This window comes from Oratosquilla oratoria, chromosome 29 (assembly GCF_046742065.1).
Source record: "Oratosquilla oratoria isolate Oo_2021 chromosome 29, ASM4674206v1, whole genome shotgun sequence".
Classification (NCBI taxonomy): domain Eukaryota; kingdom Metazoa; phylum Arthropoda; class Malacostraca; order Stomatopoda; family Squillidae; genus Oratosquilla; species Oratosquilla oratoria.
The window spans coordinates 38,959,865-38,974,864 of NC_134805.1; the positions used below are offsets into that span (position 1 = coordinate 38,959,865).

The window sequence follows — 15,000 nt, forward strand, 5'->3', positions numbered from 1 at the left end:
CACACACACACACACACACACACACACACACACACACACACACATACATTGTGGTCACCCAGTACCAAAAGATATATAAATAAAATAGAAAGAATCCAGAGAGCAGCAAAAAAAAAAAAAAAATGGCACCTGCACTCGCAAACTTCTCATATCAGGAGAGATTGGCTAAACTAGATTTACCGACTCAGGAGCAAAGAAGAGAGAGAGGTGACCTACTGACCATCTACAGAATCATGAAAGGCACAGAAATACTTGATAGAGAGGACTTGTTAAACTGGGACAGGAGAAGCACAAGAGGACATGGAAAAAAAAAACATAGCTACAGAAAAGATCTGAAGAAAAACTCGCTCGTGAGGTTGACACCGTATCCACTAGGCTACCGCGCAGAGCAATAAATAATCAATTGATCCACGGGTCATAAATCTAGGAATCTAGGTATAGATACGTCTTACGTAACAAATTAGAGGCTCCTCTAACCGGAACCTGAACCCTGAGTACTAGATTAATGGCTTGGCAGTTTGTGACATGTTGGATGATTTGGCTGCCAATCCTGTCGAGACCAGGAGAATCAACCCTTGATGGTGACACGAGTAGATGGTGTAGAGAGTCTATGGTGTTGATCACGGTAAAGGTGCTGAAACGGTGGTGATGACGTGGTGTCATTTTTTTACGCGGTTTCAGTCCTCACGCGATGTCAGTACCTACGCGGTGTCTCTTTTTTTCCGCGGTTTCAGTCCTGACGCGGTGTCGTTTGTTACGCGGTATCAGTCCTTACGCGGGTGTCATTGCCTACGCGGTGACATTTCTACGCGGTCTTTGTCCTTATGCGGTGTCGATGCTTACATGGTACCGTTTTTACGCGCTGTCGGTGCTACGTTGTGTTATTTTTTACGCCATTTTATTCCTTTCGCGGTTTCACTCCTTACGCGGTGTCATTTGGTACGCGGTTTTAGGCCTTATGCTGCGTCGTTTTTTCGCGGTTTCAGTCCTAACGCCGTGGGCTGGTTTATGTCCGAAAGAACAGAGACTCCGGATGTCGAGAGATTATATTCTCTGCAACCTGATTAATCTTTATCACAATTGGGGAAAAAGGCCAGAGATTAAGGACTAGTATTCAACTTCGTATAATGGATTATCCCCACAAATACAGGAAGTGACGTCATAACACTGACCGATTGACGTATTTGCCCCCCACAAAGTAAAAATAAACAGATAAATACATGAATAAATAGACTTAAAAAATATGCACATAAAATAGCATTAAATTGTGTTGTCCTGTAATTTCTAAATTGAAAGGGGCAGGGTGACCTTACAACACCGACCACACGACCTGGAACGAGGAAATGAGACCGGATTTTTTTTTTTTTTTCAAACTTGTGTTAACTACAGAAAAACTGTCAAGTGTTTCGTCTGCGCTCAGATGTTCTAATGAAGAGCTTAACTTTGAATTCATCATCGTAATTATACAGTTTCGAAAATTAACCAATTTAAAGTTTTTGTTTTGTGTGCGTGTGTGTACGTATGTATGTGTGAGTGTGTGTATGTGTGTGAGTGTTTGTGTGCGTGTGTGTGTGTTTGTGTGTGTGTGTATGTTTGTGTGTGTGTGTGTGTGTGTGTGTGTGTGTGTGTGTGTGTGTGTGTGTGTGTGTGTGTGTGTGTGTGTGTGTTATTCACAATTTTCTTGGATTATGTGCTATAAACAGTGGTTGACAGCTATTATATTCCCGGATAAGAGCCAAGAACTCGTGTAGTCTAATCTTTACACAAACCACACACACACATCCCCTTGCCCAAGGGTAACAGTAACTACTTGCACTATTAGTGAAGTATTTTCTCTTTGTGAACGTGGTGTGAACCGGGTACTGTAAGGAGGTAGCTAAAGACACTAACTACTGCATCAGCAAGCAGTCGTGTGTGTGTGTGTGTGTGTGTGTGTGTGTGTGTGTGTGTGTGTGTGTGTGTGTGTGTGTGTGTGTGTGTGTGTGTGTGTGTGTGTGTGAGAGTTCGCATTTGTCCCCCAAATATTCAAAGTTATTTTCAACATTAAGAGCGATTTATATTTCTTTATGTGTCCCTTTGAATTGATAATGTATATATGTTTTTTATTATTCATTTATAGCACCAGCGTAATCTTCTGCTACAATGGTAGAATCCATTACAATTATACACGTTCAGAATGGTAGATTTATCTTACCAAATTTGGACATGCGGCCAAGACAGTGACTAGTTTTCATGGTGGTAAGGTTTCGGTTTATTAGTAATTTTAGGTCTCCGGTTTGATACTAGGCGTCGGACAGTGTCACAGATAGCATCTATCTGTTCTCGACCCCCTTTCTCCCGAGGAAAAAAAAAAAATAATAATAGTAATAGTAATGATAGTAATAGTAATGGTAATTAATAGTAATAGTTAATACTAATAATAATAGTAATCATTGATAGTAATAATAATGATAATAATAATAATAATAATAATAATAATAATATCAATGATGATAATGATAGTAATGATAATGATAGTAATGAATGAAATAATGTGATAACTGGGACAAATGGCCATTACTATTTTTTTCTATGTCAGAAATAGTTGCGCGCCATCGTATGTCTGCATAAAAAAAGAGAGACCTTGAAATGACAATACAAAATAAAGACGCACAATTTATTTATTTTCTCATCGGACGAAAACGAGATTGAACCGCGATGGAATTACCTTGTATATAAGAAAAAAGTAATATATATATACATATATATATATATATATATATATATATATATATATATATATATATATATATACTGTATATATATACTGTATATATATACTGTATATATATACATAAATATATATATATATGTATATATATGTATATGTATATATATATATATATATATATATATATCAATTTCTCCATCATCATCAACTGGAAGCATACGGCAGGGAACGCTTTACTTCACTCACACGTCGGCGCCAGTCCCCACGGTATCTCCGAGCAAGCTCCCATGCACCCACCCTCCCTTCCCACTCCAAACAACTCTCGACAGGTTCAATTCAATCAACTTGCCCCCAGCCATGAAATCTGTAGGCATCTACTTCGTCTACTCCGTCTTGGGTTGTCTCCTGTGGAGACAACGCTGAATAGGATCAACATCAGGGAAACGTGCCACGTGCCCATATAGCCGGAGCTGACGTTCACGAATTATGCTGAACATAAGAACATAAGAACATAAGAATGATGGAGACTGCAAGAGACCATAAGGCCTACACTAGGCAGCTCCATATCTATCATCACCTATCATCCCCATCCATATAGTTGTCTAACCGTTTCTTAAAACAACTGATAGTTTCAGAGCTCACTATATGGTCACTAAGTCACGAAGCTTTAAGAATCATTTAGATAAACACCTAAGCAAAATGCTGTAATGATTATGATTTATTTTATATTATTTGTTTTTGTTTTGTTTTCATTTGTCTGTCTGATTTTCATTTATTATTAGTTATATTTCAATTTATTATTATTTACTATTTACCTGTTTGTTTATAACTATACCTATGCATTTATCTATGTATTTTATTTATTTACATTATTATAGTTTTTATTTATTTTATTCTTATGATTTTTTTTCGCATCCGACCTAGATATGGACCAAAAGGTCTCCTGTCGGCATGCTCCGCCTTTGTAATCCTTTGTAGTCTAACTGGCCTAGACTGAGTCTCACAGTACAGTCTCTGGTTTGATACGAGGTCATTCCAGCGATACCCCGTGATTCTCCGAAGACACTTGATACTAAGACATCGAGACACTTTACGTCATCATTCTCTCTCCTACTTAAAAACTCATGAGCCCACGTAGAATATAAATCTGTTTTTGTTCTTCTCAGAGAACAAAAGTAATTTCTGTAATTATGTCGAAGGTTTTTCTTGAGACAGAGTGACTCCGCCTGCAGGAATGTGTATGACAAGCCCAAAGCAATTTTTTTTTTTAACTCGGTTAAGATGGTAAAAGATTAGCGAGAAATACGAAACTTCGTTCACTACTTCGCTGTGAAAGCAACTTCCATTATCTGAAGGGAACTAAGTATATATGTATGCATGCATGTATATATGTACACATGCAAGTATGCATATATGCATGTATATATATATATATATATATATGTATGTATGCATATATGTATGCATGCATATATGCGTGCATGTATATATGTATGCATGTATGCATATATGCATGTATGTATATATGTATGCATCTATATATGTATGTATGCATGTATGTATGCATGTATGTATGCATGCATATATGCGTGCATGTATATATGTATGCATGTATGCATATCATGTATGTATGCATATATGCATGTATGTATATATATATGCATCTATATATGTAAGCATGTATGTATGTGTGTATATACATATGCATGTGTGTGCATGTATTATGTGAGTATGTATGTATGTAAGCATGCATATATGCATGTATATACTGTATGTATGCATGCATGTGTACAGGTACGCATGCATGTATGTATTTGTATAATCATGTATTAATTTACATATGTATGTATGTGTAACTTACCTCAGATGCACTCTAGAAGGCTCGTGTTGATACTTCTCGTCCATTAGTTGTTCAAAACTCTCAGCTGACGAGCGGCGCCGAGCCTCTGAAAACGAACGCCTGGGATTGGGCGTCACCCCCCACCCTCCCCCCACCGATGCCTTCAGACTCTCCGTCTCGAAATAGCTAATTATACAAAACGAATGTAGCCGAATTCCGCTGCATTGGTCGAGCGTATATCTGTTTTGGAGTGTATTTGTAGTGTAAAGATAGAACGTGGATGATGTACGTTGTGCAGTTTGTGTGTATTATGTTTAGTGTATAAGGCTTGAATCAGTTTATTTCTGTGTCTTATGTTTGATAGATTGAATAAATGTTTTATTCACTGAATGGTACAGTTGAAAGACGGTGATTGTACAACTACGTAACAAGCGAGTCAAGAAATGATGCAGTCAACAATAGGTACTTAAAAACGCTACAACTCTGAACTGGTAATCTTATTCAGGTCAAATGTATATTTATGTAATGCATATGATCAGGCTGTACCTCCTAGAATACAGATGAAACTGTTTTTTATTCCATGACAGTTCTATATGAAGAAAGACACTGAGGGTGTGTCCACACTGCACGCGACTTACTGGGAGGGTAGAGGGATAGCGGGATGCCTAGCGAGTCAGAGGCAAGAACAAACACATGTTATCTACTACGAGTGGCCATACAGGACGCGTGTAGCGGATAAGCTTGGAGGGAACCCGCGCCCGGTATGGACACTCAAGCTAGATAACATGTGTTTGTTTTTTCCTCTGACCCGCTAGGCATTCCGCTACCCTCTACCCTCCCAGCAAACCGCTTGCAGTGTACCCACACCCTGATTGTATGCCCGTGTCTGGCACTGATAGTTTCACTGTCGTATGACCTTCAGGGCTGGCTGTGCAGGTGTGCAGTCCTCAGTGATTTAAGGACTTTGGGTGTGGGAGGGAGCAAGTCATCATGACAGACTTCTCTTCTTTTGTTTTGTTTTTGCGTTTCTGTTCTTGTATTTGTTTTTGCCCTCCCTCTCCCTTCATCCCACCTCTCTCTCACCCTCTTACCCGCTCTTTACCTACCCCCTCTTTCCTCCCCCCGTTTCTCTCTCTCTCTCTCTCTCTCTCTCTCTCTCTCTCTCTCTCTCTCTCTCTCTCTCTCTCTCTCTCTCTCTCTCTCTCTCTCTCTCTTTTTCTTTCTCTCTCTCTCCTTTATTCCTTTCCTTTTTTTCTCTCTCTCTCCATCTCCCTCTCCCTCTCGTTCTTCGTCATCTTTTCCCTCTCTTTCCTTTCAACTTTCACCCTCTCTCCCACTTCCACTCCCAGTCTCGCTCACACTCCCTTTCTCACTTCCACTACCACTCCCACTCTTACTGCCACTCGCACTCTCACTCCTCTTCCACTCCCATTCCCACTCTCACTCCCCTTCCAGTCCCATTCCCACTCTCACTCCCCTTCCACTCCCATTCCCACTCTCATTCCCCTCCCACTCTCACTCCCACTCCCCTCCCACTCCCACTCCCCTCCCACTCCCACTCCCACTCCCCTCCCACTCCCACTCCCACTCCCCTCCCACTCCCACTCCCCTCCCACTCCCACTCCCCTCCCACTCTCACTCCCACTCCCACTCCCCTCCCACTCTCACTCCCACTCCCACTCCCCTCCCACTCTCACTCCCACTCCCACTCTCACTCCCACTCCCACTCCCCTCCCACTCTCACTCTCACTCCAACTCACTCCCTCTCCCACTCTCACTCCCACTCCAACTCACTCCCTCTCCCACTCTCACTTCCCTCCCACTCTAACTGCCCTCCCACTCTAACTCCCACTCCCCTGCCACTCTAACTCCCACTCCCCTGACACTCTAACTCCCACTTCCCTGACACTCTAACTCCCACTCCCCTGACACTCTAACTCCCACTCCCCTGACACTCTAACTCCCACTCCCCTGACACTCTAACTTCCACTCCCCGACACTCTAACTCCCACTCCCTTTCTCACTTTCACTCCCACTCCCACTCCCCTCTCACTCCCACTCCCATTCTCACTCTCACTCTCACTCCCACTCCCACTCTCACTCCCTCTCCTCACTTTCACTCTCTCACTTGCAGGACGGAGAGCTCGAGTGGCCCTTCTGGACCAAGCTGATCGTGGTGGCCATTGGTTTCACGGGCGGGCTGGTCTTCATGTACGTGCAGTGCAAGATGTACGTGCAGCTGTGTCGCCGGTGGCGGGCCTTCAACAGGGTCATCTACGTACAAAACGCCCCAGAGAAGGTGAGCCACCTACGGGGAGAGGGGGGGGGGCGAGGAGGTCGTCGGGTAAGGTGGCTGGGGGGTTAGGGTGGGTAGGTGGAGGGGGAGTGGGGGACTGGAAGAGAGGTGGGGTAGGTGGAGCGGAGGTGGAGTGGGTTGAGGGGGAAGTGGAGGGGTAGTGGAGTGAGTGGAGGGGTAGGTGGAGGGGGAGGTGGAGTGAGTGGAGGGGTAGGTGGAGGGGGAAGTTGGGAAGTGGGGGGAGGTGGTGTGAGTGGAGGGGTAGGTGGAGGGGAGGTTGGGTAAGTGGAGGGGAGGCGGGGTAGGTGGAGGGGTAAATTTAGTGAGTGGAGGGGTAGGTTGAGGGAGAGGTCGGGGTGAGTGGCTTGGGAGGGTGGGTAGGTGGAGGGGGAGATGGAGTGGATGGAGTAGGAGATGAGGTGACTGGAGGGGGAGGTGAGGTGGGTGGAGGAGGAGGTCGGGGTGGGTGGAGGAGTGAGTGGAGGGGGAGGTAGGGGTAGGTGGAGAGGGAGGAGGAGTGGAAGGAGAGGAGTGAAATGGATGGGGAGTTTGGGTGGGTGGAAGGTGAGGTGAAGGGGGAGGTTTAGGTGAGTGGAAAATGAGATTGGGGTGATGGGTAGTTTGTAGGTTGGAGAATGAGATTAGGGTGATGGGTAGTTTGTAGGTTGGAGGGAGAAAGGTGTGAGGGGGGAATAAGAAAAGGGGTAGGCATAGGTGTGGGGGGATAAGGGGTGAAGGAGAGTGGAAGGATAGCCTATAGATTCTAAAGGCTATCCTCCCCCTTCTTTCTCCCCTCCCCCCCCAAAAAAATCTCTCTATAGTATAGAGAGATTTATTTGGGAGTGGAGGAGAGGGGGAGGGGAGGGAAAAGAGAGGGAGGGTGAGGGAGAAGAGGGGAGGGGAGGGAGAAGAGGGAGAGGGGGAGGGAGAATGAGGGAAGGGGAGGGAGAAGAGGGGGAGGGGGAGGGAAAAGGGGAGAGGGAGGGAGAGGAGGGGAGGGGGAGGGAGAAGAGGGGAGGGAGAAGAGGGGAGGGGAGGGAGAAAGGGGAGGGGGAGGGTGAAGAGGGAGAGGAAGGAGGAGATTGTATTGTCTAACCCTCTAACCCCTTCCAGTCGGCGACACACTTTATATGATTATTCTGGAGTGATTTAGATATGATTGACAGAGTGAGGGGAAGGGGAGGGGAAGGGGAGGGGAGGTAGGTAGAAGGTTAAAGGAAAATGAAAACGAAAGTTAAGGGCAAAGGTGGAGGTGGTGGGGAGGGAGAGGAGGAAAGACGTAGAGAGAGAGAGAGAGAGAGAGTGAGAAATAATGGAAAAGAGAAGAAAGTAGGAAAAGTGAAAAGAGAGAGAAGACGGAAGGATAGAGAAGAAGGGGGAAGGGAGAAGTGGAAGAGGACGGAAGGGAGAGAAGGGCGGAAACTGGGAGAGCCAACGAGGTGGGAGATAGAATCATTAATCAAATTGGAGCGAAGGAGGGCAGGGAGTGAGAGGAGGAGAAGAGGAAGAGGAGGAGAAGGAAGAGGAAGAGGAGGAAAAGGAAAAGGAGAGGAAGAGAGGTATTCGTTCTTTGGAAGTGAAAGATAGAGGAATGTATAGTGATCTGGTTGAAAGAGATTGTAAGAAAAATAGAAGGGATGTTGATGGGTGGGGGACTGGGGAGGTAGAACGTTAAGTAATTTAGTTGGAAATTTCAGAGCCTGTGTTAGCTTCATCATTAAGGAAATATACACGAAAGTAGATGTTCTATTCTGGCTAATTCCAAACGGTCTGTTTCACCAAGAGATGGAGTTGGGATTATTATGATGTTTTAGTTGATTTAGGTTTGTTTATATCCGGAGATATGCACCCCCTCCCTTCGTTTCACACGATATGACGTCATAACGCTTCTTGCAGGTTCCTCTGAGCGAACGCGACAAGGCAGACTTCCACAATGACAGTCCTCCGCATTGTGGAGGAAAGGTAAGATTCTTCTTCAGTCTTTCCACCCCCAAGGGACAAGTCATCCCGTCTTGGGAATCAATTGTCCCGGGACAAGATCCCCAAATGGCCGTCCTTAGTCCCAGAGCACTCATTTCTTTGCTGCATCTCCCGGTGCATCAGGGATGTTATATTTTGGCTTTTCTTTTCATTCCCCACTTGAGTCGAAATGTTGGTTTGGTTTCTTTTGTTCTTTCTATGCATCAGAACGATCATTTCTGAAACGTTGAGAGTTTCCTTTGCAACAAAATAGTTATATCGCTGAAGCCTTTTATGTTTGTTTTTTTTCGTTTTCAAGACGCAACAAAATAATCTATTTCGTTATTATAAGCAATTTCCTTTCCTTGCAAACCATTTTCTTTTTCCAGATAATTTTTTCACTCCAACATTTTTCTTTACAGTTGAACTATCGAATTATTTATCAATAGTAATTGTTTCACAAGATGTATGTTTTCAACTGTTTATATATACCACCAAAAATAATTAAAATGATCTCTAAAAAATAAAAAAAAGCGTTTCTTAGAATTCGGATATATCCAAAATTCGTAAAAAAAAAATCTCAAAATGTAATCTTGTTGTTATAGTGTGTGATCATCTGCCCTTATGAATAATTCTGCACCGGAATCGTACATACACACCAAAATGAGAGGTCTGATGTCTTAGAATCTTTCCTAGAATGTGAATATCATTTTCATTTTACATTCCTATTAGCCTATTTGTGGGTTTAAAACTCCAAGGTCAGCAATGAACACCACAAGGGAATAAAATCAATCGAATACACCATTAAAGAATGATAAAGGATTGATATTTAACGATTGACAATCTTCATATATGTTATTCATGTTGACGGCAGTTACAGGAGGGGAAGGGAGGGAGGGGAAGGGGGCAGTGGACTCACACCCTGAAGGAAGTTTTGATTGGTCGATACCCCCCCATAGCCAGAATAGTACTAATAAAGCACGCCAGCCCAGTTTTTTCTATTTATGTAATCATGCAGATTTTTCTTTCATATATATATGTATATATATATTTACATGTATATATATATATATACATGTATATATATATATACATATATATACATATATATATATATATTTATATATATATATACATATATATATACATATATATATATATATGTATATATATATGTATATATATATATATATATATATACATATATATATATATATATATATATATATCCTATTCATGTAACTATATAGATTCTTCTCTCTAATAACCAGAACTTTCCAATATTCGACACGGAAAATATTCCGAAAACAAGAAAATCCCGGACACCAGAAGCCCTTTCTTATATTCCGTTCTCTCTGTTGTCTTACAGTTCCAAATTTCAGAGATTTGTCTGTTATTATCCAGTTCAGAATTTCAGAGGGGCATTCCCAATAGAGTGAACTATTTATTCTCCTTCCTTAAATTATATAATATATATATATATGATGTAAGCGGAATAGGAAACACAGGAGTCTTAGTCTTGAGTTTATTCCTGACTAGTTTCGCAGGTATGCTTTTTCAAAGCATACCTGCGAAACTAGTCAGGAATAAACTCAAGACTAAGACTCCTGTGTTTCCTATTCCGCTTACATCAACCTGTCAGAATGTCTCAACAATATATATATATATATATGTATATATATATATATATATATATATACATTATATATATACATATACATATATATACATATACATGGCGTAAATGGAGTAGGAAACACAGGAATCTTAGTCTGAGTTTATTCCTGACTATTATGGCAGGTACGATTATTCTTTGAAAAAACATACCTGCGAAACTAGTCAGGAATAAACTCAGACTAAGACTCCTGTGTTTCCTACTCCACTTACGTCAACCTGTCAGAATGTCTCAACAATATATATATATATATATATATATATATATATATATATATACTGTATATATATAGATTTTGTCTAAATTTTCTCTTCCTTCATCCCCACCACCAGGAGGCGTGTAGCGAATCCCACGAAAGCGAGAAATCCCACATCGGGGTTTCCACCATCACTGGCAGCGGGGGATCAGCCCTGGAGCAGAGCTCCACCTCCACCGCCGCCACCACCACCACCACCACCACAACCACCACCACCACGAGTCCGCCGGGGGCTCTCTGGTCCGAAGCAGCGGCGGTGATTGTGCCTTCCTCGCCGGCGCTCACTCACCACCACCCGCAGCAGGCGCCGACGCAGGCGCAGCAGCAGGCACCCCTCCTACCCCCGTCGTCCCACCACCAGTACCACCATCACCATCACCATCACTATACGGGGGTCCCGTCGCTTCCTCCAACTTCTAGTCAGCACCAACTTCACCATCACAGTGCAGGTCGTGCAGATGCTCTGACACCCATTGCCCTCCCCTCCCCCACACCCACCTCCTCTTCCTCTTCCTCATCATCATCCTCTTCCTCCTCCTTATTGCATGTTGGGGGAATTCCGACGGGGAATTTCCGCTCTCCCTCCTCCTCGGGGCCTTCGCCCTTGGGTGCTCTTCCTTCGCCCTCCACTTCTACAGCAGGAGTCCTGACTCCAGGAACCCTCCTCTCTCCTTCGCCGTTTTACGGGGGCGAGCTCACGCAGGGGCATCTCCCGTCCCTCTCACCTATTCATGGCGGGACTCTCACTCCGGAATCCCTCCTCTCCCTCTCTTCTGTCGACTCGAGCTCCCTTGCACCCGAAGAACCCGGCTACCTGGTCCCAATCCCCCACACGTCCCTCTCCCCCGACTGTTTCCCAACCACCGTGGCTCCCACGTCCACGAACGCGTTGTCCTTTTTCAGGAAGAACAGCTCCGCCGTGGTTCCTTCTTCAGGAGACTACTTCCATTACTGATCAATCGGAACCGTCTTCTAGGGGCTGGGTAGTGGAGGATCACCGGCCACTTTGACCTCAACTTGTTCTTCATATCCTTTGGAAGAGTCCGCCTGAGTCGCCAGTATGTGACAGGCTGGACGAAGAGTCTCAGAGTTTAGCTCCGGCTCGTAGAGAGAACAGGTGGGGAACATTCATTTACACCCCCACATCGTTTCGTCTAGTTTGTCACATGCTAGCGACAGTATGGACGTTCTTGTATGTTTTCATGAGACCCAACTATAAATTAAATCAAATTTCATGCATAGTTTCCCCCTTTTCCTCTGCTTTCTCTGTCCTTTCGTTTCTCAAGCTCCTCTGTATTGTCTTCCCTGTGTTTGTCTATCCATTTGTTTACAAAAAGATTTTAGAAAATTCTTCAGGAAATTTCTTTATTTTTTCAAGACAATACCTTATCTCTTCCTACCTCGAGTCTCAATGTGTGTGTTCGCATTCTTTCCCACTTTTTCAAGGCTTTTAGTATTTTTTTCTATTGTCCTACTTCTCAAGTTCCATGATACCACGCTTATTAGTGTAGTTTGGTCTCGTATTAAGTAGTTGTTTTTTCTTTACCTCCTCATTACCCCGAAAAGGGGGACTTTTGCAGAACTCTTCTGTCTTTCTCTTACCATCCTTTTGACAACACCAAACCCTGTGTTTACTCGGAGTGGATCATAAGGTTCCTGAAATTCCCAACATTTGTTCTGTTTGCTTTTGATTTGAGAGTCGGCGTCCTTCACCCTGCCTCGCATTCTCAAAATCTTAGAGTACAATTCCTTTATCTTAAGTTTCTGCAACTCAGATAGAATTTATCCTTTTTCATTGTTTATCAAGCCGTGTGAGGACCAGAGTGTGTATATATGTACAGAGGACAATATGCACACACACACACACACACACACACACACACACACACACACACACACACACACACACACACACACACACACACACACACACACACACACACACACACACACACACACACACACACACACATACACATATACACACACACATACACACCCAGACATGTATACACACACGCACACACATACATATACACACACACACGCACACACACACGTACATACACACACACACGTACGTACATACACACCCAGACATGTACACACACGCACACACATACATACATATGCACACACACGCACACACACGTACATACACACACACAAACATGTATACAGGCACACACACATACACACGCGCACACATACATACACACATACATACACACGCACGTACATACACACACACAAACATGTATACAGACATACACACATACACGTACACACACACACGTACATACACACACACATACATACATACATACACACATACATACATACATACATACATACATACATACATATTGCCTCATCGTGCTTTGTGGAGGCCTCGTCACAGGGACCGATAATGACCCCAAACGGGCGAGCCTCGTGTTGCCAAATGAGCGATACAAAGAGGGAACCGCTCATTAGGGCCATGGAACTAAATACGCACCCTCTCCTTCGTCCTGTTGACTGAGTGTAGGCACCCCCCTTCCCGATGAAGTCCCTATCGAACTCTCCACTTGGAAGAAGTCTGTGCGTCTCACTATTTTTCGTTCATTTTCGTTTTTATTTTGTTTCCTCTCGTGTTTCTTCTACCCCGAGGCCGCGGGCCGCCCCTCTAGAGTAGGAGCATGCTGTACATTGGCTTTCCCTAGACAAGCATGTACTACCATGTGCACAACTTTCTTCAAGTCAAGAAAATCGAAAATAGATTATCCTTTTCGACGTGTACATATCAGAAAGTATGTATCATCATATGGAAGTTACCCTGGAATGCCTTACTGACGCAATATAATCATCTAGGATGATTTGTGAAACACGCCGTACACTTCTTTAGATATTAGACCTACACCCTACACTCCACACCCAAAACCCCGTGTCCATAGATCGTATGCCCTAAGTTGTTTACCTTACACTGTGCGCTGGACAAGACAAGCTTAGAAAGAAGAGAAGTACATCATACCAGCGGCCACGCAAAAGTTTCCCGGGACAACAGCTACACCAAAGTGACCTCTGCCACCATAGATAGCAGACGTTCCCTACCGACAACAAATCACACAGGATACAAGAGGCGAGTACATGTGGTGTAGGCTGTCCTCCTCCCAGCCCGGCCTGCAAGGTAGGCCGGTCTTGGGAATCGTAACCTGCACGGTGCCTTCTCCTGCCTTGGGCAGTCTACGTGGTACCTTGTCTTTGCGCGTAGTAGACAGTCTGCACGTTGAACGGCCTGCACAATACCTTATCCTGCACTCCGGCAGACGGCCTGCACCGTGCCCTGACCTGCATGCGGGGGGCCTGAAAACCACACATGGTGCAAGCGTCGTGGGTTGTAAACTCACGTGACTTCTGCGCATGCGCACACAGACAAGGATGGGGTTATTTTCTGCTGACCATGGGTAGCAGGTGTGTGTGTGTGTGTGTGTGTGTGTGTGTGTGTGTATGTGTGTGTGTGTGTGTGTGTGTGTGTGTGTGTGTGTGTGTGTGTGTGTGTGTGTGTGTGTGTGTGTGTGTGTGTGTGTGTGTGTGTGTGTGTAAGAGAGAGAGAGAGAGAGAGAGAGAGAGAGAAAGAAAGAGAGAAAAAAAGAGAGATCTGTTAACCATTTACCGTATTGTAGCAAATGTGTATACTGCTGTCAACCAGTCATTTTGTACTTCGCACAAATACACACAAACACACACACACACACACACGCACACACACACGCACACACACACACACACACACACACACACACACACACACACACACACACACACACACACACACACACACACACACACACACACACAATTCAAGCTGTTTACTCTCACTCGGGAAATTATATTGGAATGTATGTGCGTATGTGTGTGAGTGTGTGTGCGTGTGTGTGTCTATATAGTTGAGTTTTATAAGAGCGAAAAAAGTCTAATATAATTCTTCCTTTTCTTGTTAATACGCCGTGCGTCATCACAATAAACAAGCAAACAAATGAGTAGATAAATAGACAAGTAAATCAATAAATAAACAAATAAAAATAGCGAAAATATACCATCACTTCATCGCTCACTACACGATGACGTATGCTGAATAAAAACATCTGACGCTAGCCAGAATAAAATAAGCAACCCATGTCACCATTGTAGGAGTAAAAGAATCGAAATCATTATCATTTTTATAATCGGACGCGATTGAATTAAAGTTTCTTCAGCTGCTTATGCGATTTAGAATTTAATTAAT

General features: G+C 43.6%; 1 protein-coding gene across 1 annotated transcript in view; it reads left to right on the forward strand.

Moving 5' to 3' along the window:
• LOC143040725 (uncharacterized) overlaps nt 1–15,000 on the forward strand; it is a 229,313-nt gene that overhangs the window by 204,953 nt on the left and 9,360 nt on the right. The window contains exons 5-7 of the mRNA XM_076212093.1: nt 6,685–6,849; nt 8,743–8,808; nt 10,813–11,185. Coding sequence (XP_076068208.1) covers nt 6,685–6,849; nt 8,743–8,808; nt 10,813–11,185 — 604 coding nt within the window. The remainder of the gene's footprint in view (nt 1–6,684; nt 6,850–8,742; nt 8,809–10,812; nt 11,186–15,000) is intronic.